Source organism: Chaetura pelagica, unplaced genomic scaffold (assembly GCF_000747805.2).
Source record: "Chaetura pelagica isolate M959 unplaced genomic scaffold, ChaPel_1.0 scaffold235, whole genome shotgun sequence".
Taxonomy (NCBI): domain Eukaryota; kingdom Metazoa; phylum Chordata; class Aves; order Apodiformes; family Apodidae; genus Chaetura; species Chaetura pelagica.
The window spans coordinates 284,093-306,753 of NW_009953215.1; the positions used below are offsets into that span (position 1 = coordinate 284,093).

The following is a 22,661-nucleotide window of genomic DNA, read 5'->3' on the forward strand; positions in this document are numbered from 1 at the left end:
TTATTTTGTAAAGTAATTCATGCACCCCAGACATAGGGTTGGCCAAAAAAAGCAAAATTCCACCCCAAACTACAGCACAACTGCCCTCTCTGGCTTGGACCCTCTTTCAAGGTGTTAGTGGTAATCATTACTGAGGAAAGAGGAATGAAAATCTAACTAGTCTAAAGATAACTGTGTGAGAAAGAAATAGTAGGGGGTCAAAGCATAACACACCTACTACTATCCCATCTCCCTCAGTCCCACATTGACACTGCCCCAAATGTCTTTCTATTGCACAATACGGTACTTCCAATCCTCCGATTTACACAGCAGCTATTAAAACCTGAGAGCACATACCAGCTCTACAACTAGCAGATCCAAGCTGAATGGGTAATTCTAGGTGACTGTAAGGACAGAAGAAAAATTGGAACGTAGATTTTTCCAAGTTACTGCGGGGCTTTTCTTGAAACACACTTTTAAAAATACAAAGTGTTCTACAAATGTTTAACATTTTATAAACATTTTTAGTCACATTTATTCCAAATCAGAGAGATGTACGGGCTGCTCAGCTGAGTTTCCTATTGATGGAGACTTTTCAATGAGTTGAAAGCACTCACATTAAGAAAACAAAGCATCACTAATCAACCCAATATTTAATTATCATAATTATTACTTCCAACCAGTTTTCAAAGAAATTAAATATGACGATATTTTGACAAATAAACAAGTACTGACTTCAATGTGATTTTACAGCATTCTGCATAATATGGTATTATTCATCTCTTCAAAATTCTACCAGTCAGATTTATTTTCTGCCTGACATTTTTTCTAATTCCTTTTTAGCTAAGCCTCAGTGAAAGTTATGCAATATGTGACAACTGATTAATTAGTTTTTGATTTGCAAGAACAAACTTACTATTGTAAAGCTAAAATGTTAACACGTAGCCAAAGAACAGCTTCTAAACAATTTTAGGTTCCCAGAAGTGCTTCATAAATACTGTATCTCTCACTGCCATTTTAGTGTCCCAGTTCTCTCCTAAACTAAATACATCTTGAAGAATTTCCTGGACCACAAATCCAACATTTTCCTAAATGACAACTGTACCTCCAAAGACCGTCAGAGAGGAGAGTTAATTAAACATTAATTGATTCAACACAGGTTTTCCACATCTTTCTGCCCCACCTCAAGCATTTTGAAGTGTCTGGAAAAATATACTGATAATAATAGATATACAACATGGGTCCTAATCAGCAAGAGACATGCAGTGCTCCTGTGACCCTGGATGCCCAATTTTCTTTACATGGTGAGTTGATTTAAGTCATGTGGCAAGTACTAAAGTTTCTTCTGTGGAATGACACAGGAACAGAAGTCATTGCTTGGCATGACTGCATCAAGGAACATTGCTGACAGCCAGGAGAGATCAAAAGCAGATCAAGTTGCTTAACAAACTATATGTCACTGAAGTAAAAAAGGCTAAAGTGAGAATCCTGGAGAACTGTGAAATCTGGGAGCAACAGATGGAGTCAAACTCAGTGTGTTAGTAAAAGGATCTACCTGTTCTTCAGTCCTCATCTTCAAAAAAATCTAGTATATAGACTTTATCTCTCGGGTCCTTCCATGTTTAGTGCAGCTTCCACTATACTCTTAGGGTACATTTTATTTTTCAATTAAAAAAAACAAACGTAAATGTCTCTCTTATTAATATTGGAACAGGCACACAGTATGCCTTCTGAAAATCTTTTGGACTTAGACTTTTAATCTAAAATATTAGAAGAGACTAAGTTTTCTAACGTTTGAAAACAGTGAGGCATAAAGTTCATAAAAACACAAAAGTGGACAAGAACCTCCACAGTCAAGAGGAAAGAAAACACAGGAATTTGAACATCGTGAGAGCTTTTTTTATGTAAAGCAATCAGCATCTTACCCTCTTACTACCATAAGCCCAAAGTTAGATCTGTGAAAGAGCATGACAGAAAAATAATTTTACAGAACCATAAAGATTATTCATATCTGCTTGTCTCTGTGTATGCTACTGACATATTTAGATAGAAAAATACAGCATTGCTAGAATTAACTGCTATTGTTATGGTTACAAAATATTATTTTCCTTCTCTTCTTTTTACCTCTTTTTTTCTTTTTTCTATTTTTTTGATTTTGTTGGAGTTTTTTTAAGCGTCCCCATAATGTTATGAAAGAATCTTTCTGGGATTAAGTTTACCTTTGAATAATCACGGGAGGTTTCTGAAGACAGAAATAAGACATCTTCAGAAGCTTTTGGTCCTGGGTGAAACAATACCCACTTTCCCCACTGCATTAAGTGTATCTCTGTGCATGGTTTGTAGGGTATTTGAAACTAACATGGACAGAATACTTTTAAAGTGGTGGAACTGCCTACATCAACATAATGTGCAACTTTCGGTTTTTCAGTGATAAAGAATAAAGCAAACACCACCCCCACCTCCGCGCCCGTAATGGTGAAATCCTGTCATGAAATGTTCCATGTAATTACTGATGAAAATAGGTTCAAGGTTACATTTGTCATCTCTGTATAAAACTGGAATGCCTTCATGGGCATCTATTTCTATGGCCTTAAAGTTTGTGATAATCAGTTTTTCCCAGTAATACTAAGTACGCATTTTACTCATTTAGGATTTTGTCAGAATTTGCTCAGTATCTTAAAGCCTTCTTGCTTCAATGAGGCTCTTGCTAGCTCTCATAACTCATAAGGTTACAGATGCACATTAGCAAACTTATTAGTGTAATTGAACTAAATTACAGAAAAAAACACTCTAAAATAATTTTATGCATTCATCTAAAACTTGTATTCTGTTTTGAAAAGGCTGCCATTAAACTTGGTTACTCTGTCTTGCTGAAAGCTCTTGCTTTCACAACATTCCTTAACACAAATTATTTTGAATTTAGTTTTGAATTACTTCTCTCTTTAGAAGAGAAAGCCAATAAAAAGCACTTGGCATCACTCAGGGTTGATAACAAAGTAATGAGTGAGACTGCAGACTGATACTAAAATTGTAAGTTCATATGCACAAGATGATGAAGAAGGGGGCTGAAGCTGTTCCCCAAAAACTTGGTACCAAAGGGAATGGAGAAAGAGTGACAGAGACTGCAGTTATTCTTCAGTTTCATTAACTACAGAAGAGACAGCCAAGAGAGACGCCAGCCTAAGGGCTGGACTGGAAGCACAGAAAGAATTCAAACGCAGTCTGATGGCAGAGCAAAGCGTGTAATTTCAATTTTTACAGAATCCTGCTTTGATCACTGCACACTGTGGATTTATTCCATGAGAGATTTATGCCTGTGTGCAAATTTTAACCTTCATCTAAAAAGACTTAACCTTTTGTCTACATAAACACATTTTTGGTGAATTTGTGAGGGATAATGTCTGCCCCCATGGACATTTGTAAACATGCACCTGAACTGAAGTATCTTTTTTCATTCAAACTTAAACATCTTTTTTCTCTATGTGCAAACCTGGGGATCAGCCCACAGGTATTCTTAAAGTAACAAGAAATATAGAAATAAGTTTTCACAGCTGAACTGTTGGATTTTGTCCCCTATGTGGTTCAGGACAGCAAATGGATGTTGCTGCAGTTTGCTCCTCAGTATCACTCTACTTGACCTTGATACAACTTTAAATATTACCTTGAAACATATATATATATATATATTTGAAACATCCAAAACAAAAGCATAATAGAGGCAAGGAAGGAAAATCAGATATAATTTGGTAACCACGTTATGTTTTTCTTTTAGCATAGAACCTAGGCTGTTCAGAGACTAATGGTTTACCAAACCGTTCCTTGGTCTCTAGATGCAGGGCATTATAAACCAGCAAGGCAACAGAAGTATAAAGATCATGTCACTGCTTGACTTGAATTCTTCTCTCCATGATTCAGCATGATGGTACATACCTGGCCAGTCAACAGGGACTTTTATCAAAAATATTGAAGGTCATGGATATTTGCCATCATTTCTGCAAAAGGTACTTTTGCTTAGCTTAAACTTAGTCCTTAGTATCCAATGTCATTTAAAAATATTAAAGTCTAGCAAATGCATCTTATTTTAAGCTTTTTGAGTTCATTTAAAGAACTCATTCCACAAACATGAAAAAAAACACTTCCCTTGCATATTATGTTTTAGTAAAGTCAGGTTATTTCAATTGTTTTTAACATGCCATGTAAATTATCTGCTACATACTGTTATGACCTGATTATCAACCTTATTTTGTCATGGACATGGTCCAACACTTTGCAGTTCTTTTTGTGGTGACAGACATGCTGAAAATAGTTTTCCAAAAAGAAAAAAAAATCTTTTTTTTTGTTTGTTTTAAGCAAAAGACTTAACCTAAATGGTTTGATATCGTTTATTTTAATAACCTTTTCCAGGTTATCTACAGAAAATAATTAAATTCTGTTTAAACTATCATGAAAAAGCAAATGAAGAAGAAACTATAACTGAGTCAAAAATACATAACTATTTTAACACTATCATCTAATTTCTCAAAAAGATACAGAAAATAAGAGCAGAGTTGTGGTTGTAAACTATAGTTAGCACCTAATCTAGGTTCAGTACCTCGCAAATCTTTCTTCATTTTGCGGAGATCTTTTTGACAGTCTTCAAACTTCATTTGCGAAGCCTGGAAGAGATCTTGTGGGTCTGGAAGAGGAAATATGCATTGTTCCTTTCCAGCATCCTGACAAAAACACAAATGAGCAGTTACATAATCATCATTACTTTTTTATACACTAATATAAATAACTGAAAGCACAAAGAATATTTGTCCACATTTCCTTACCTTGGTCAGCAGAAGAGTGAATTTAGTAAGTTGATTTTTTTTAAACTTAATTATAGAAGAACAAAATAAATTCCCACTCACCTCATCAAAATTACGCAAATAGTATGAGACAATGTAAGACAGAAGACTTCTGCTGTTGTCCTGTATAGAAGAGAATAAGGTTTGCTGTGTTACTGAAACTCCGTGAAAAAAACCAACAAATTCAGAAATTATAATTTAAGTAAATATTTAGTGTAAAGTACAGAAAATACTTTGCTGATTTGGTGTGTTCACTAAAAAAAATAATCACCCTGAAGTTCCATTTAAAAATATGTTGTAAGATGTAAGCTACTCTTGCTTTTTTAAAATTAACCTAACGTTAAACTGAATCCTTAAATTTTGAAATTACCCAAGAAAGAAGAGAGAATTTTTTTCTGGGTTGATGTATTCAACCTGTTTGGCAATATTCAGACCTTTTTATTAATCTATAACTATAACCAAAGTGAAGTTAAATTAAAGAAAATTATTTTCCTAAATGAAATTTTGACCCTTTTGGGGGTCTTAGACAGAACTTTCTCATTGTTTCACCTCCATAATTTCTGTAACGAAACATCAGCAGAAAATCTTTTATTTGAAGAGGATTTTTCACAGAATTAAGTTTTCAGGTAGTTTCAGAAATCTATTTCTTAAAATTTTTCTTCTGACTGATCAGCAGATATGATCTGCAGATATGATGAAGCAAATATGTATCTTTCAGCAAATTATGTACTAAAGACCTAAGTCACCAAACCAAATTTAGTGTGCTTCCATGTTCTACGGAACAAGTTCTAAAACTGGTGATGTATCTAGAGTCAGCGAGAAGGTGCAGTTAAAATAAGCTGCTCTAAGCACATTGTACCAAGGCTTAATTCATACAATTACTCCATTAGCTAAATACGCATGCCAGAATGAAGTTCCTTCAGCTCTTCAAAGGCAAATAGCTGACATGGTCTCTCAACTCAGGATAGACATCAGACAGCTCACCTTATCTAACCCAGTAGCTAAAGCATGTATTTAAGTGAGTGACCAAGCAGGAAGAGAAACTATTCTTTTTCTGACAATTCCAGAATAGCAGATCGTCACTAAATAGATGTAGGGCCCAATTTGAATTGTCAAGAATTATTGTTAATAACCTTTCTCATATCACTGTCCACATTCAGATGAATCTTTTCATCATAGCCATAGGGACTGAAAGACTATTGTTTTCCTATAAACAAAAGGAGAATACAACTCCAATCAGAATAACCAATGCCAACAAAAGTGTTGGTAAGACAAACTCATTTAGCACTGTGAACGAAACAAGACTATACATCATTCTCCTTACTCAAATGACTATGCCAGAGAAATCTTAAATCAACAAGATTACTCTTTACTCAGATGGTTCCGTGGTCCAAGGAGAAATGCACACTCTGGAATCATGATCTATGTAAAGGTTTAATTTTAGGTTATCCTAAATGCTCAGGATGCCTATTCAATCATTTTCAGGAGTGACTTGTTTTTTCTCCCCTCACAAATATTTTCCATCAGCTTTGAATCACAGCTAACTATGCTGCCTCCACTTCTGTAACAAAGCTTTTAAGTGTAAAGGATTACTTCTGAATACAGGAAAAGCTGGAACTTTGCAGAGTACCAAAAGTCAAATACATACTAGAATAGGAACTAAGACATAATTTAACATATTTTTGTTTGTACAGTAATGAAAAGAGACCATTCATTTTCATATTTTTACATAAATACATCTAACTCTACAAGTGTAATCAGCTAAGTATAGTGACACAAGAATTCCCTTATACATGCCTTCCTAAGTTTTACACCGTTTACTTGGAAAACATTCTCAGGCCTTCAGAAAGTCTAGAATCCACTTACACTGCTTTTGACATCTTTCAGTTTTGGCAGGATATCTAGTCCAAACCCATCGGCCTGTCCTCGTGTCCTGTTTCCACCATTCATGTAATTTCCAAAGGCAAGAACCAAACCCAGAACCTGCATAACTCCTGACCCATTTTTCAATGTCTACAAATCAGAAAGAGAAGCAATTTTCTTTTTAAACACAAAATAATATTTACTGTTAGCAATATTACTAACAAATGCCATGTTGATACTGTGCTTAGAAATAACACTTGTATAATGGCTTCAGTGTAGGAAACTTAACAACTTTCTACTGCAACATATGGAAGTAGAATAACATGACTATGTAATTTGTTGTGAATGGAGAATGTTATCTCCAAAATGAACACTTAGAAAAAAATAATAGGAAATCTATACAGTGTTATCAGAGATTACCTGTTGAGGAAAATATAATTGTAGTTCCTTAACTGATGTTGATATGGTGAATGTTGTATTTCATGTAAGAGATAATTTTGCAATAAATTCAAAACAAATCCACATGGAACAATTACTGAGTTGCACACTTCCAATATTAAAGCAAGCACAAGGTGAACTAAACTGGCATTCATGTAAAAAGGAGTGATAAATTCATTATGAAGAGGGAAGATTTTGCTTTAACAAAATGAAAAGGTACACTATTTTCCAGAGACTGATAAGCATTGATGGCAAAAATATGATATAGTTCAGTACCACGAAGCTAATCTTTAAGTTTGCTTTGATGTTGAAGTACAAGCATAAAACGTTCTATTCTGCTATCCTTCAGATTTAATGAGTACTTAAAGTAAATAGAGAAAACTTTTGAAATATGAGCACAACTTAACTAGATTAAATAACAGAAATTTAGTCCTGCTTTTTCACAGAGCACAATGTACCTCACATAGTTTCTGTAACAATTCAAGTTTGCGACGGATTGAACCAATGCTTTCTGAAAACGTTGATTGGAACAGGATGCAAAATACACGTTCTGAGAAGTTGGGAATTAGGGAGAGTTCATAGAGGAACCTGTGGGAATGATTAAATAAAATTATAAAGGTCACTTTCAGTAGGCACAGTATTATTTTTTTTTTTCTTTTATAACATCTCTAGATAGTTTTTTATAGCAGGGAATCTTATCCACAGCGAGCCAAACTGTTCTTTCATAAGTATGTTCTTACTGTTCCGGCTTATCCAAAGACTTGGCGTTCTCTTTTTCCTTGGATGCCTTGCTATGCTTTTCTATTTTCTCTAATTCATCTGATTGTGCTCGCTGGAATAAAGAAAAGAAAGTAATCATTAAGTATTAATTAATAACCTAGTCAACCAACACAGATAAAGATGCCCTTGTAAAAAATTATGTTCATAGATTTTTCTTTTCATTCTAGCATCTGCTTATGGTAAAACTACTTAGTCCGTAGAGTGATTTTAAGTATAAATGCATCTGTTGGAAACCAGATATTCTTCAAAGTAATATTATTGACTAATAGTAATCTGCAAAAACTTACTTATTCAGCTATACACTGAGAAAAAAAATCTTCATTCCCACTTTCTTTTCTTTGGACATGTATAAAGTCTTTGGATCAGCTCTGTTCTTGAGTTGTATTTCTCTCTCTTAATCTGTTGAGTGGCATTTGAACGCAATCTGATCTTTAAATATATACTTAAATAATGTATTTTTTAAAAATAACTAAAATGGGCTTGTATTGTCTACTGCAATTTAAATTTTACTTGGTATTTGGAAAACACAATGGAACAACAAAAAATACTTGATTGACCGTGGAACTACCATACATACCATAATACATGAGTACTACTGTATACTTCTTTGTAGTAAAATTACTTTCATTTTTATCTTAATAAGACAAAACAATTACATGTAAACTGCCTAGTTTCTTGGAGAAACTTATGGTTCATTGTGTGGTCTCTTCTTTAATATTCTAATAAAAAAAAACAGGACCTCCATTCTTTCTGTGCTCTATGCTACAGAGAAATTCTTTTTTCCAGCTGCAGCACTGGTAAATGGAATTGCATAGAAAGGAATAAAACTGAAATGGAAATTTCTCCTTCTGACCCTTCTTTTGACATTCCCAGGGTTGTTATTTTTTAATAGATTTAAAATGTGAATCTGTGCAAGAGTGAAAAAATAAGTAAGTATATCTACCTTCATTCCTTTAAGAAAACAATACATGCATCTTTTAACTTCACCATAGAACTTGAAAACAAGTGGAAAATTAAATACTAACTACTTGAAATACTGTCAAAGCAGAAGATAGGTTGCATCTGCAGCCTTTCTTGCATGCTTTTGCATGAGTAGCAGAAGAAGTATGGAACTATTTCAAATCGTAAAGCCTCAGCTCCATCAGCAATCTAAAAACAGAAGGTCAGGTTTGGACAGGTCTTCTGAGGTTAACATCTTTTCATGTGAAAAAGAAGAAAATTTTGATGTGAGAGACATGAAGAAATTGAAAAGTCACTTAGAGCAAAAGCACTTCAGAGTTTCTTTGATTACTTCATGAAGTCTGGAAATGACTGCAAGGCCCTCTGTCTTTAATACTACACATCCTAATATTTAGCCAGCATTTCTGTGGATGTTCTTCAAGAGACATCTTCTCCAAAGTAGTCTGATCATATCTATGAAATACTTCAACAGATATGATGTATTGCAAATAACTTTTTTTTTTTCCTAGCAATAAACTTTTTTCTCAACACGAAGAAATTATAATGGTGATGGTATCTGTATCTTGACCTTAGCAAGGCTTTTGATAGAGTCTCCCACAACATCCTTGTGTACAAGCTCAGAATATGCGGGATAAAAGAATGGATAGTGAGATGGATTAAGAACTGGCAACACAACAGAACCCAAAGAGTAGTGGTCAATGGTGCAGAGCCCAGCCAGAGACCTGTAACTAGCGGAGTCCCTCAGGGATCAGTGCTGAGTCCAGTCCTGTTCAACATCTTTATCAATGACCTTGATGACGGGACAGGGTATATCCTCAGTAAGTTTGCTGATGACACAAAGCTGGGAGGATTGGCTGCTTCACCTGAAGGCTGTGCAGCCATTCAGCAAAATGTGGACAGGTTGGAGAGCTGGGCAAAGAGGAACCTAATGAGATTAAACAAGAGCAAATGCAGAGTCCCGCACCTGGGAAGGAACAACAAAACACACCAGTACAGGCTAGGAGGTGATCTGCAAGATAGCTCTGTGAAGAGGGACCTTGGAGTCCTGGTCAAAAACAAGTTATCCATGGGACAACAATGTGCTCTTGTGGCCAAGAAGGCCAATGGTATCTTGGGGTGCATTAAGAAGAGTGTCTCCAGCAGATCAGGGAGGTTCTTCTCCCTCTCTGCTCGGCCCTAGTGAGACCTCACTTGGAGTACTGTGTCCAGTTCTGGGCTCCCAAGTTCAAGAGAAACAGGGATCTACTTGAGAGAGTCCAATGGAGGGCTACAAGGATGATTGATTAAAGGACTGTAACACCTGCCTTATGAGGAAAGGCTAAGAGACCTGGGGCTTTTAAGTTTAGAGAGGAGAAGACTGAGGATGGATCTAATTAATGCCTATAAATACATGAGGGCTAGGTGTCAAAAAGGCAGAGACAAGCTCTTTTCACTTGTGCCCTGTGATAGGACAAGGGGCAATGGACCCAAACTCGAGCATAGGAAGTTCCACCTCAACATGAGGAAGATCTTGGTTGCTGTGAGGCTTACAGAGCACTGGAATAGGCTCCCCAGAAAGGTTGTGGAGTCTCCTTCTCTGGAGACCTTCAAGACCTGTCTTGATGCCTTTCTGAGTGAACTGCCCTAGTTAGCAGTGGGGTTTTTTTGGTCCTGCTCTGGCAGGGGTGTTGGACTCTATGACCATTGGAGGTCCCTTCCAATCAACCCCTAATATTCTGTGATTTCTGACCAATGACTAAAGCATATTCTCTTCTTTTAAACTGAAAGGAAATAACTTGAAATTTTTTCAGAATAGTTAGAGGAGAAAATATTTCAGCAAGGAGCACAAAGATAAATGGTTATTTGCCAATTCCTTTGCATAGTGAGAGTACTCTCTCTTGTGGTCTTCTGCACATAATGAAGCATTTGAATGCTTATCACAGCAATCTATTTTATACATGCATGTTCAAACTATTAATGTTTCTTCTCCAAATCCCATAGGCAAAGGTTAGGCAGATTTATGATTCCTTATTTAAGCCATTATTCTCAGATCGTGTATGCAAAGAAAAAAATTTGGCAAAGATATAACGGCTAAGCCTGAACAAGACTCTAGAGATATGGCTTACACTCTTCACCAAACCCAAGAGCTCCAAGTATATGGTGCAAATTCAGAATCACACCTGAGTTTCAGGTTGCTAATTTTGGCTCCAGCATCCAGAATTTTGATTAATGTATATTTTAAATTACAAAAGAAAAATAAGGCTGACACAAATTCTGCATGAGTATTACTAAAGATTATTTCTCAGTATTATTGCCAGTTAGATTTAGAGTTAATGGTGTTCTATTCTCTACTTTGCAGATGGATAATAAGAAAAATTAGTCATTAATCTGATTGCATTAGCACCTCTTTGAAAGTCACTGTTACTTCCTTGAATTTTAAATATTATACAGCATCACAAATGGAATAGTATAATATACTAAAATTCATATTAACTATAACTAAAATCTGACAGCATAAATCTGACAGAAATTACTGCAAAAAAATTACGCTGCTTTAGTTTAACTTTTTGCACTTTTGCCAGAATATAAACTTACAAACTTTGTTAAAAATCATATAACGAGTAAGGGCCATTTTTCCATTTCATGACATAAATCTTCCATTTCCTGGTTATTTTCCTCCTTGCAACAGGACCTTAGATCTGAGTTTAGATCTGTTTAAATATGTGTATTTTTTTTAATTTTTGGATGGATTTTTTTTCTCAGCCTAATTTCATAGTTAGTGTTGAAGTATTTGAAAAGTGTCAAGTGACTTGTCTAAAGAAGATTGTCAAAAGTATCTGAAACAACAAGGATATATAGAGATACCCAGGTTAATAACAATTATCATACTCCTTTGAAGCTGGGTCATGTATCAGAAGTCAGGTACAATCTACAGTCTTTACAGATAAATGTAAAGACATCACATTCTAATTGCCAGATTTTAAAAAATCACAAGAAATAATTGAGGTGAAGGTTTGAATATTATTGGCAGAGTTGAAGCATGTACTTCAGACTCCTGTGTACCTTTTGCTTTTGCAAATGGCATTTTGAGCTTTTTGAAAGCATTGACCTAAGCCCTTTAAAGACAGAGACAGGGTGGACAATTTACCAGGAGTCAAATAAAGAAAGCATATACATCTCATTTTGTGATATATAGAGATCTGAAAAGGACAAATCCATAGATCAAAGATAATATTTTGATACAATTTTTACATTTTTTATGCATTATTTTCACAACATAGTGAAGACATAAGCAGGAGCAGGCTTGCTCCAGACAGTGATATTTTAGCTACAATCTCAGCTGCTAAGAGGTTGTTTTCAAAGTAAACATTATCTTATTTGCAAATAAGTACATTTTTCATCACAAACAATATGACCTGAACACACAGCAAACTGAAAACTTCACTGAATTTTATCTATGCTCTTCCTCTACAATTACAGCTTCGACCTGAAAGTATTGCTATTATTGAGTTTTTAAAAGGATATTGAAGTAACTTCCACTTGTAGTTCTATCAGTTAAGATTCTCCTATTAAAACTACCTAGATCTTAACATATAGTTGACTATCAACACATATTTAAACAACTTTCTATAAAGCAAATGACACAATAACATCTAAGAACTGTGTGACCGTACCATGCGGTGCTGCAGTAACGAAGTCCTCCTCAGTTTATGCAATATCACTTGATACTTACTATTAAATAAATTAGAGCTTGGGTCTTCTGTGAAGTGGGAGTTTCTACATTTATAAAAAGTCACAAAGATGTATACAGTAACTATGTGGTTTAACAAGACTTTAATTCCTCAGTAAACAGGAATTGAGCCCTTGGGACTGTGGCTTTTGAAATTAGGGTGTGTTTAGGTTTGGAGACTGCCCAAATATCATTAACATTTAAGAAGGGAAAGCACTATGCCAGACATATGCAATCAGAAAAAAATATTACATTCTGAGGGAAGACTGTAAAACAAATGCTCCCATATGTTTCACAGTGAACAAATTGGAAAGCACTAGGAACTACTACACTGGTATTTAAATACCCAGCAAAAAATCCCAATCCAATCAATAGACCCTAAAAACTAAAAAATAAGCTAATGGCTATAAAGTATCGGAATGAGGCAAAATTATCCGCAATTACAACAAACCATGAAGCTGAGAAGCCAGGGTGGAGTCAAACATTCAGGGCTCTCTGGTACCACACATTGGTTACACTTGTTCATTGAACAAGACTGTTAAAACTAGTGAAGCTACTATCAAGGGAAGCAAGTGCAAGGTCTGATTCACTTATTAAAAATTGTATTTAAAGACACAGCTTCTGTTTACCACACATGTTTATCACAAGACACGTCCTCTGTTTACCAAACAGAGGATCCAGGATTAAAGTTCAGGTCTCCTTATGAAGCTCAATCCAAATAAACTGGGGTTGGATGGGTTTTTTTTGGTTTTGGGTTTTTTGTGTGCGTGTGTTTTTTTGTTTGGGGTTTTTTCTTTGTTTTTTTGTTTTCCTTTTTTTGCAGCCTTGTACCAAAGCAAATATAGTGATAAAGTTGCGTTGATCTGTCTTCTATTTAAAGCAAAGAAATATATTATTAGTAATTCAAATTTTTTGAAGCTTGCTTGAGATTAACACACTGTATTTTCGTCAATCAGGACAATATCTCCTATACATTTTCTGTAATTAGTGAACGTAATTACAAAAGCAACACAATGGCATTTAGTTATTTCAACAAATCACAAATTTGCAGGTAAACTATCATGCTAGAACTCTGAAGTATATTAGAGATGACATTAAGAAAGCATTTGAAAATATTCTATTAATACATTAGCCATATAGAGGAACTACTTTTTTAGGCCAAAAGAAAAAAGTCCTATGCAATATGAAAGGGAAATATGCAATCACTGATCATGAGGACAGTATGTCTTCCATACTTCCCAAAACACAGTCTCTCACAATCATGTATATGTAACATATGAAGTTACTTCAATTTTTTACATGCTCTGGAACATAAGGAATGGGTTATAGCAGTCCTGTGTAAAAGAGCAGATTAAAAATAAAGCAAAATAAAAGTAACACAAATCAAACCAGAAATGCTGTGGCAGTAGGATGAGAAGTGCTGATAGTATAAAGGTTTGGAGGTAGAATAAGTTTTCCCATTTGACCATTATCTTCCTAAGCAGTATCAAGGCAAGTTAATTTTTCAGGGATGAAATAAGAGAAGAAGCTCTGCCTAGTTTTTTCAGATTACTGTCTTTAATTTTGTTTAGCTTTTTTATTTTTCTATAAAGTAGACTAGAACTTACTGTCTCAGGCCCCAAAGTTATTATTTATGAGAAATTTCATAATCAATATAACATTCCAAAGTAGGCCATAAAAAACTAGAGTCTAAAACCCAGAAAGCCAAAGGTGTAAAAGTAATTAACAATTAACATGAGGGGAATAGAAAAATCTAATACAATAGTATACACTGGCCTTCAATGCCATTCTGTGGCTCACAGCTTTATATTTCAGATTTTTAGGTTATTTGGAGGATCAACAGAAAGCCTCATTGCTTTTCTGAAGATGCCTCACCAGACTTCTATGTATTCAGACATTGTGCTCAGAGGAGAGGGTAATGCTCACTGGCCTCAGCTGAAGGCAGAAACATGCTTCTGAGATCCACTTTTTTGAATTTCCTTTATCACTGGCTTTGTAAAGTTTTACAACATGCCCAAGTATATGCTGAATCCCTGATTTTGCATACCTAGTGGTCAAACACTCTCTGATGATAAGTACCAGATATTTATTAAGCCCCTGGCAGTTTATGCTACTTTTTATTACGTTAACTTAGAGCAAATATTTTCCTTTCAAAGAGTAAAATTATTTTGGAGGAATCACTGAAATAATAACAATTAAAAGCTACAGTTCCACAAATTGAAGGATTACTGTTTTTAAAACAACTTTTTTTTTCTTTTTTCTTTTTTTTTTCTTTTTTTTTTTAACAGCATTGCTATACTAGTGAATTTATTAAGTGAGGCCCAAGACCTGGAGTGCAAGCTCTGATACCTATTGGCCAAAGACTGCTCCATCCAAGATGAGGAAAAAAAAAAAAAGGAGCAAAATCAATTTATTTTTAGCAAATTAGAAGCTGATAAAAAGCGCATGCACTATGTAAAACACAAAATGGCAATTAATACAATTCAAATGTTTATTATTTTCATTGTTTTGGGGAAAATAAAGTAGCTTCAAAAGAGGACACATTCTACAAGCTTTCTGAATATTACTGATGCAAACCAAAGACCTCTTCACATGGACCTACAGTATTCCTACGTTATATAGACTTCCTTTGATTACTCACATTCTCATACAACGCTTGAAGGGTCTCTAGGTCAACCACAGAGTTGTCCAAGTTCACAACAGCTATAAAAAAGACAAAAGAGTTAGTCCTCAGGATGATAATTCAGCTGTGAAAGGAAGACTGAGCACAATACCCAGCAATGGTTCTTATGACCTACTGGTCATACAGCTTAAGGGTTTTAACTTTATTACTACCTTGAATAGTGCCATTCCTATGACTATGGGCTAGAAACCTGGTAGAGCCAGGTGTTGAGTGTTAAAGAATTCATCTCCCTCCCCCCAAACACACAAACATGATCCCATGAGTATGGCCATAGCCAGAGATCAGAGATAAGCTTTACATCAGACTTTCACGGTCCAACTGAAAGCATTATAAAAATTTGTAAATCTGCACCACAGACACACACACACACATCATACACTCACACAACAAAGCTAATTCCTGTCACTGGTTGGCTTCAGTCTTAAACTGATTAATCCATAAGTCAGCCAGTTAACTTCAAGACACCTGACAAGGGTCAAGTCTTCTATGCACTAAGCCGACAGGTTTAGTACAGATACAAAATACGCCTTTCCTGTTCCCAACCAGCTCTGGCGCCACACACATACTGTATTTTTTCAGCATCAAAAAGTCAGTTTAACAGCACAGAGAGAGTCATTTCCATCTACCTAACCTGGTCAAAAAACCAAAAATAATTAAGAGTGGCATGCTTACGAACACAACCCTGGTTCCTCACTTACATTAGGATCATTTCATGAGACATAGGAAATGTCTGTGCAAATTAGTGAAAAATTATTCTCAGGTAATACAAAGAATTCTTCTTAAAACAGTAGTTTTCAGCCTTCCTCTTATACACTTTTTGCCAGCAGACTGTCCATTCATTTAAAAGCCAGATAAATCAAAACTTCCCTTATCCAGATTTTAAATCTTGAAAGAAATGTAGAATGTTGCATTAGAATGTATGTGATAGTAATAACTTATTCTTATCACATTGTAACAGGATTTTTCCCATTTTGCCCTTCATTAATTTGTATCTTTTTTTGTAATGGGCCCTGTGTGTGTGCGCTAGCCCACTCCTCTAATAAAGCAGAATAAACCCCTAGTTGAAACATTGATCAGTGATAGAAACTCAATTAATTTATGTCTTATAAGCCCATGTCAAAGAGAAATTCTGTGTATACACCTAAAGACTACAAACAATATAATTCAAGCACATTTGTTTCCGATTGCTCTAAAGCATTTAGAGATACCACTCTGAGTCTGGGACTCATCATCTTTCCACTTTCCAGACCTGAGACATAGTTTAAGCTACAGCAGAAGAAAATTATAAACAAAGAAGTGTTGATCTTGATTATACTAAGCAGGCTACACTGCATCTCTAAGCAAGGGATGAATCGAAATTTTAGGACAGAAACAAAAAAAGAGGGAATTATTTAATTTTTAGAAATAATATTATTCCCCCCCCCCCCATTTTTCCCTCGAGAGAAAGCAAGAAAATCTGTAAGATAATGCTAATTTAACAGTTCAGGAAGGAACTATTTTTTAATTTGTTTTGGGGGAGGGTGTGCATGCAAAAATCTGCTATTAATTATTTGGGGTATTTTAAAGCTCTTTTTTTTTTCCCGAGTGTAATAATTGTTGCAACAGACACTTAGAGATGCCCTCTCAACAAGTTATTATAGTATATGTTGTATTTTATAATCCCTGTTGCTCAATAGGACTATCTGGATTCCTAAAAATATGCCAAATTTGCCTTGCAGAATAGGAGACTAAAATTAACATGCTAATAGGAACTGGGTCTAGATTGGTTTGAGAGCTCTGCTTTAAGCAAACACGTGTCAAAGCCTATATACAATGAACTTTATTAAAACCAGGATATATTGTGAAACTCTGTATTATCCCTACATTTCAGCATTCTTATACTTATGCAATGTTTTAATATATGAACACATTCACAACCTTTCAACCATTTATTTTGAGTTGTGGCTGTCTTCTCCCTGTTCCATCCAGAGACTATCTACTCCTGCACTAAGAAATATGACAGAGGTCGCTGCTCTGACTTTTGCTCAATGTTAAGATTACCCACGGATTACTCGGGGAGCAATGGAAAACTTTTGTTTGAATGCCTTCAGGAGATAAGAGAACGTCTGGCAAACACAATGGTGCCAGGTCTGTGTACTTTCAACAAAACAAAAGTATGCAGAAGAGTGTACATACTACAGGGAGCTGCTTAAAACAAATCAGTCTGAGACAAGGACTTGGAGAAATTAGATCCTAGTATGTATGTTTCAAATCTCCTCCTCCCAAAACAAGCATATTTCTGTATCCTCTATCTAAAGGTAACTATGTTCATATATGGAGCTCCAGCATCTTGCTAGCATTTTTTGATGTTCACCATAGCTTTGCACCCCCTACTCCAAGGAATCAGGAGGTGTGCTTCTGTTCCTTAGTGGTACTGCAGCATTGTCTTGCAAAACATGATAGCTGGCAAAATAAATCATGACTGCTGCCTATTTTATTCCATTATCTAGACAATTTGAACTTTCAAAACTGTAGCCAAGCTCACTAGCTAAACATGACCCCTACCTACAATCAGCATGACTCCACAAATATCTAACCAAAGGATTTCCTATGTGGTGGCAAACTAATGATGAAAAATACAAATAAAAATTTGTTTAATCCTATAGAAATATTGTGAGCTATGCTGCATTTCCAATATACTTGGATGCAAAGATCTGGAGATAGGTTTATAACAGTCTTGCAGTTGCTGGACATTTTCAACCATGTCACTATTTTAGAAAGTTGTGGTTTTTTTGTTTCAGAGTTGACATTGTCACTTTGTGGTCTTGACTGCTATGAAGCACTTTTTAATAGCCAGCACATCATCTACTCTTTTTGGTACATTCATAAGACAGCCATGAATAATATCTGTTGGCTTTTTACTCTAGTACAAAAAACTTTATTTTAATTACACCAGACTCAGGCATTTAGTTCTTACCTTCAAGATTTGACAGTTCTCCTGTTTTCTTGCATTTCTATTGCCACTTCTGCCAATAAAACCAACAAACCAACAACAGTTTCAAGCCCTAATACTGTAAAATACAGTATTTACACCTGGAATACTGTGTCTAGTTCTGGAGTCCCCAGCACAGAACAACACAGACCTGCTAGAGCGAGTGCAGAGGAGGGCCATTAAGATGATCAGGTGGCTGGAGCACCTCTCCTACAAAAACAGGCTTGAGAGAGTTGGGGTTGTTCAGCCTGGAGGACAGAAGGCACCCAGAAGACTTTAGAGAAGTCTTCTAGTATCTCAGGGGGCCTACAGAAAAGCTGGGGAGCGACATTTTACAAGGGCATGGAGTGACAGGACAAGGGGTAATGGCTTTTAACTGAAAGAGAGTAGATTTAGGTTAGACATTAGGAAGACATTCTTGTCTGTGAGGGTGGTGAGACACTGCAATATGTTGCCCAGGGAAGCTGTGGATGTGGGCCCCTGCCTGGAAGGGTTCAAGGGCAGGTTGGATGGGACTTTGAGCAACCCAGTCTAGTGGGAGGTATCCCCGTCCATGGCAGAGGTTTGAAACTAGATGATCTTTAAGGTCTCTTCTAACCCAAATCATTCAGTGATTCTAAAATTACTCAATATGCATATATATAATTGTATGTACATACACACATATATAGATATTATTAAACCTGAACCAAGTAGGTCCAGATAAACACACAAATATGCACAGATAAAAATTAAAGGAACTACAAAACAATTATTTGTTTTTTTTTTCTTCTTTTCTTTTTCTTTTTTCTTTTTTTTTTTTTTTTTTAAAGCAAGCCCTGGTCAACAGATGATTATAGAAAGCCCACCTAGTAAAAAGAGGGGTTAGAGAGCAATTGCAAAGGGTTGCTTCACACTAAGAGGAGAAAGAGATTTTAGAGGATTTGTAGCCAAAATAAAGGTGTCAGGAATTTCTTGTCAGTATCTTCCCTGATATTCTCATTGCTTTTGTCACAATCTACACAAATTTAAACTTATTTTTGGGACAGAAAGTATATCTTTCTTATGCAACTGCAGAATAAAGAAGTCGTAGAGGAATGGAAGAGTTTCCATTCCATTTTGTATTTCTACAATATAAATTAGAATTAAAAAAAACCAACGCAAAGCCACAATAACAAAACCAACTTAGGTACTAGTTTCAAATTGGAAGGACAATAAAATACCTGCAAAGAGACAAAGACTTACTATTCTTAGTAATATAAATTAATTTTCAAGGCTCACCAGGCACCTTGTAAGATACTTCACCTGACAGGAGGATAATATTGTTGCTAAAAAAAAAAATGAGATTAGTGTAAAGCACAACCATATTTAGAGGCACACTTGAACTCTGAGGACAGACCTCTTCCTGTGTGCATAAAAGCTCATTAGAACACAGACACAATAGAAAAAAACAACAACAACAACAAAAAAAACCAAACAACCCCCCCAAAAAAAACCACACACAAAAATAAACTAAATACAAAGAATAATCACAACCTACATATCTTCAAGGGAACACAGTAGTTATCAAACCACCAACAAGGTCAAAGTTTTTGCCAGCAAATATTATCCTGAAGAAGAAATGCATAGGAAAAAAGAATTTGTAGGATGCACAGTGTATTCTCAGGAAGACTATAAAATGAAGTAACTGTAATTTATTCTTTTTTAACTTGTAAGACAGATAATTACTATTGATTATTCATATATCTAAGAACACAGGGTCTACTAGCTACCACTAAAATAAAATTAATAAGTGATATAGACACAGCAAACTTAGGCTTGCCTGAGGCTATGAATCTAAATCCAACAATACCACTTATGTAAAATTCTTAGAGAAAAGACAACTTCCTAAAGCTGCACAGTCTGGGAAACTAACGCTATATACAAGTCCAAAACCTGGATTTCAATTTTAAAAAGCCAAAATTCAAAATTTCCCACTTGGTAGATTTTAGGAAGAAGAAAAAGAATTATCAAACTGATCCATTGTATCCACTTTTGTAGAATCATAGAATGGTTTGGATTGGAAGAGACCTTAAAGATCCTCTAGTTTCAAACCCCCAACATAGGCAGGGACACCTCCCACATGACCAGGTTGCTCAAAGTCCCGTCCAACCAGTCATTGAACACTTCCTTCAGGGGCAGCCAAAACTTCTCTAGGCATGTAATAAACTGTCAGTAGCACAATCTCACTTATGGGTGACCTTCAGAAGACTGGCATTCAGTCCAAATCTTGGTCTCATGTCTGCTCTTTCCTTGGGGCAGATTTCAAATCACTCACACTCCATTTACCTGGCCTTTCCAAGCATACTTCCTAAAGTTTTCTGTCTCTTGACTTCATCTAAAAGTGACTGTCCTCTTGAGATCATCTAGAAACACTGCTGTCTTCCCAAAAACTGACCAATTTCCAAAGCCTACCTGACAGATAACACATTACAGTTTAGTTACTCAGAAAGAAGCAGTAGCTGAAGCAGAATTTGCAAATTGAAAATATTTGAAAAAGGAATTCTGAGCAAATCCTGCTATACTCAGTTCCATGCTTCAGGTAGACAAATAAGCAAACACTCAAGTTCCTCATGCCTATTTCCATGACAATTGACCTCTCCATGGCTCTCAAAAAAACAAGCAGTATCACCACAATTGGCCGTTACTTTTTTTCTCTTGCACACCTTTGTCTCTTTGCTTTCCCATCTGCTCTTTTTCTCCAGAAGAGCACTTAAGTGTTTGCGAGACTTCACATCTCCTCAAATGGCAGCAACAGACAATTACTTCAGCAAATTACAAAGGCAGACTGATTCTTCTTCACTGAATGAAGAATGTCCTTCTTCTACAGCTCTTAATCACTATATTCTGCTCTCCAAGTTATGTCTGGGTGTTTCACAGTTGTTCTGCCCATCTTGTGACTCTTAACATGCAAGATTACAGGTAACTGAGAGGGTAGACCTTCCACAGCACTATTTCCTAGCTTCCATCCCCAGAAAATTCTGCTCCATATTAACAATTAAACCATTTACACACCAGGAGTAGTAATCCAGGCTGAAGAATGAAAGAAACAAAAAGCACAAACCAGTCTCATTTTAAAAAAATGGACTTTGTTAAGAACCTGTTCTATACTATCTAGAAACTATATGATGTACAATGAGTCTCAAAATTACTACATAATTTTGAAGCAGAACTGTATCTTTAATAGTCACTTGAACTTCTAAAATGTTTTAAAGTAACTGTACTTGAAAATTTTACAAAACCCATATTAATTTTCAAATATCTGAAGGATATTTGGAAGAAAAAAGGCACAAGTAGATGAGTAGGTCAAATGTATTATTGTGTGAACTTCTTTGAACAATTATTTCTGAGTTAATTAAAAAGAATAGTGGCTTCAACAATAATGCAAAAGTAGCAAATTTCATATGGTCAAAACCCAGCATCATTAAAAAACTAACATACTGGCAAAACCTTAAGAAATGTAAAATTCTGATACATGAAGCAAGTCAGACAGTATACAGCCTGATCAACATATGAAATGTTTCTAGCAACAGATCAGAGAAAAAGAGTAAACTTGTTTGTTCATTGAATATAGAATGGAAGTCTTTAGTGACATGTCTTAGGAAGAAAATTCAAGACCACCACACATGCATTTCACACCAGGAAAAGTCTCAATGTAGAAATTTAATCAGGTTCATCTGAGCTGAACTGCTCAATTCAGGGGTAGAAGAAAAAATATCTGTCTCAATGATCTCATCAACAACAGACCCAAGAGAGTCTTAGAAAAAGATGAAAGTGTAGTGGCTTCCTTTGCTATCTTAAAGATTATAGTATGATGCAATATCAAGCTATTTGTAAAGTAAACCTGGATTTAAATCCAACTTAATATTTGTATTTGAAAAATCAACTCAACTGCAGAATTTGTAGTCTTTTATTTACTACACAGAAAACCCCACTATTTCAAAAATTTTCATCCTTTGCTCTTTTCTCTTTTCCATGTGAGTTTATTGGCATCATTCATCTAACACAGGCCTACTGCATAATGTCATGTTTTTGTCTGTGATACTCGCAACCACTTGACAACTAGTGCTATTCTCTTGAGACTCTTCTTTATCTCAACTAATAGGAAAGTGAGTGTCAATGTAGAAAGTTAAATCCCAAATGGGCCTCTCTGAAATAAATGTTATGCCCACACAGATTTGAAAAAAAATGTGGTAAAATCAAGTGTTCCCATGGATGACTGTATAATTTTTAAAGATTCTCAGAAAACAAATGAAATAAAATAATTTTTAAACAGGACTATCTTGGCTTGTACAACTTGCAGGAAAAAAAATCCTGTTGATAATGGGTAGGTAGGGGATGGCTGCACGGAATAGAGTTAGTGCAAATGAAAATAATGCTGTGCTATTACTGCTTGCTTGCCCACAGTATCTTTGTGATATGTTTATC

The 22,661-nt window shown here is 35.4% G+C and overlaps 1 protein-coding gene across 1 annotated transcript in view; it reads right to left on the minus strand.

Annotated features, from left to right (window-relative positions):
- The window catches only part of FMN2 (formin 2), a 149,194-nt gene that overhangs the window by 49,961 nt on the left and 76,572 nt on the right, over positions 1 to 22,661 (minus strand). Inside the window, exons 9-14 of the mRNA XM_009997594.1 lie at positions 15,203 to 15,264; positions 7,853 to 7,944; positions 7,571 to 7,700; positions 6,678 to 6,824; positions 4,875 to 4,934; positions 4,571 to 4,691 (exon numbers count right to left, since the gene is read on the minus strand). Coding sequence (XP_009995896.1) covers positions 4,571 to 4,691; positions 4,875 to 4,934; positions 6,678 to 6,824; positions 7,571 to 7,700; positions 7,853 to 7,944; positions 15,203 to 15,264 — 612 coding nt within the window. The remainder of the gene's footprint in view (positions 1 to 4,570; positions 4,692 to 4,874; positions 4,935 to 6,677; positions 6,825 to 7,570; positions 7,701 to 7,852; positions 7,945 to 15,202; positions 15,265 to 22,661) is intronic.